The following is a 2,046-nucleotide window of genomic DNA, read 5'->3' on the forward strand; positions in this document are numbered from 1 at the left end:
TTGTTTTTGAGACAGGGTCTCACTCTGATGCCCAGGCTGGAGTGTGGTGGCACAGCCCCAACCACCTGGGCTTAAGCAATCCGCCCACCTCGGCCTACAGGCATTTGCCACCACACTCAGGTAGGTTCTGTATTTTTGTAGATACAAAATGTTGCTGGGCAGCCCATGTTGCCCACGCTGGTCTCGAGCGCCTAGGCTCAAGGGGTCCAGCTGCCTTGGCCTCCCAAAGTGCTGGAATTATAGACCAGAGCCACCACGCCCGGCCCAGGTGATTTAATTTTTTTGTTTTTATTTATTTTTTTGAGATGGACTCTTGCTCTGTTGCCCACGCTGGAGTGCAGTGGTGTGATCTTAGCTCACTGTAACCTCGGCCTCCTGGGTTCATGTGAATCTTCCGCCTCAGCCTCCTGAGTAGCTAAGATTATAGGCTCGTACCACCATACCTGACTAATTTTGTGTATTTTGGGTAGAGACGGGGTTTCACCATGTTGTCTAGGCTGGTCTGGAACTCCTGACCCCAAGTGATCCTCCTGCCTCAGCCTCCCAAAGTGCTGGGATTATAGGCCACCGCGCCCAAGTGACTTTAAATTCTAACCTTGTGACCTTGGGCGTTCTCACCCCTGACCGCCCCCACGGAATCCTGAACACATCTCGATGCATTAAGCACCAGCCAGGGACACACCCTTGACCTTGAGTTATGACCTTTAGTCTTTGACCTCTTCTGCCAGGCCTGACCCCTGGCCCTTCAACCCAGACCCCCAGCCCACCTTTGTCTTCCCATGAGCTCCTACCTGCTCAGTGCATGAGGCGCCAGCGTCAAAGTAGGGGGTCTTGAGTGGGCTGTGCTCTGAGGCCCCCAGAGTGAAGAGCTGGGAGGGCTGCAGCAGAGAGGGGCGGGGAGGTCAGAAACTGCCCCCAGCACCCAGCCAGGCCCCTCCCAGCCCTGGGGTGGGTGTGGAGGTGGGGATAGCTTGGGCTCCAGGGAAAAGTGCTCACCATCTCCTGCTCCTCCAGCTTTGCTTTTGGGGTCGGCGGCTTGTAGGAGGGAGGTCCCTCTAGGCTGTGGGGTAGGAAGTAGGTCAAGTGGAGACTAAGACCTGAGAACCCCTCAGACTCCAGCGTTACGGCACATGCTATTCCTTTTGCCTGGGTCTCCCTTTCCCCTGCCCCCTTTTCTTGCCTGGAGTAAGAGTTTTTATTCGTTCCATGAATTCCTTTTTTTCCTAGAAGCCTTCAGGTTTCCCCAGCGGATCAGGAATTCCTGTTCCATGGACATACCTAGGTGTACTTCCCCCTCGGGGCACTTACTGAATTTGTACTAGAGATGTCATTTATAATTACCATGCCTCACTGTGAGCTCTGGGAGGGAGAAAAGATCTGTGTTGGGCCGGGCGTGGTGGCTCATGCCTGTAATCCCAGCACTTTGGGAGGCCGAGGCGGGCGGATCACCTGAGGTCAGGAGTTCCAGCCTGGGCAATATGGCAAAACCCTGCCTCTACAAAAATACAAAAACTAGCTAGGTGTGGTGGTACGTGTCTGTGGTCCCATTTACTTGGGAGGCTGCGGTAGGAAGACTGGTTGAGTCCAGGAGGCGAAGGTTGCAGTGAGCTCAGATTGTACCAGTGAACTTCAGCCTGAGGGACAGAGTGAGACCCTGTCTCAAAAACACAAATTTTGCATACCTCACATACCTCAGACTGCTCTGAGCTATTTTTCTTTTTCTTTTTCTTTTTTGCAAGATCTCAGTCTGTTGGCTAGACTGGAGTACAATGGTGTGATCATAGCTCACTGCAGCCTCCACATGCCCCCACCCCCACCTCAGCCCACCCAAGTAGCTGGGACTTCAGGCACGGGCCACCATGTCTGGGCAATTTTTGTATTTTTTCTGTAGAGACAGGTTTCGCCATGTTGCCCAGGCTGGTCTCGAATTCCTGAGCTCAAGTCATCTACCTGCGTTGGCTTCCCAAAGTGCTGGGATTACAGGTGTGAGGCACCATGCCCAGTCTTTTTTTGTATTTTTTAGTAGAGACGGGGTTTCACCGTGTT

The 2,046-nt window shown here is 53.2% G+C and overlaps 1 protein-coding gene across 1 annotated transcript in view; it reads right to left on the bottom strand.

The window, feature by feature from the left end:
• LOC105526985 (nectin-2) overlaps window positions 1-2,046 on the bottom strand; it is a 23,378-nt gene that overhangs the window by 2,467 nt on the left and 18,865 nt on the right. The window contains exons 6-7 of the mRNA XM_011963164.1: window positions 997-1,060; window positions 792-878 (exon numbers count right to left, since the gene is read on the bottom strand). Of these exons, the coding sequence (XP_011818554.1) occupies window positions 792-878; window positions 997-1,060 (151 nt within the window). The remainder of the gene's footprint in view (window positions 1-791; window positions 879-996; window positions 1,061-2,046) is intronic.

Source organism: Colobus angolensis, unplaced genomic scaffold (assembly GCF_000951035.1).
Source record: "Colobus angolensis palliatus isolate OR3802 unplaced genomic scaffold, Cang.pa_1.0 Scaffold60, whole genome shotgun sequence".
Classification (NCBI taxonomy): Eukaryota; Metazoa; Chordata; class Mammalia; order Primates; family Cercopithecidae; genus Colobus; species Colobus angolensis.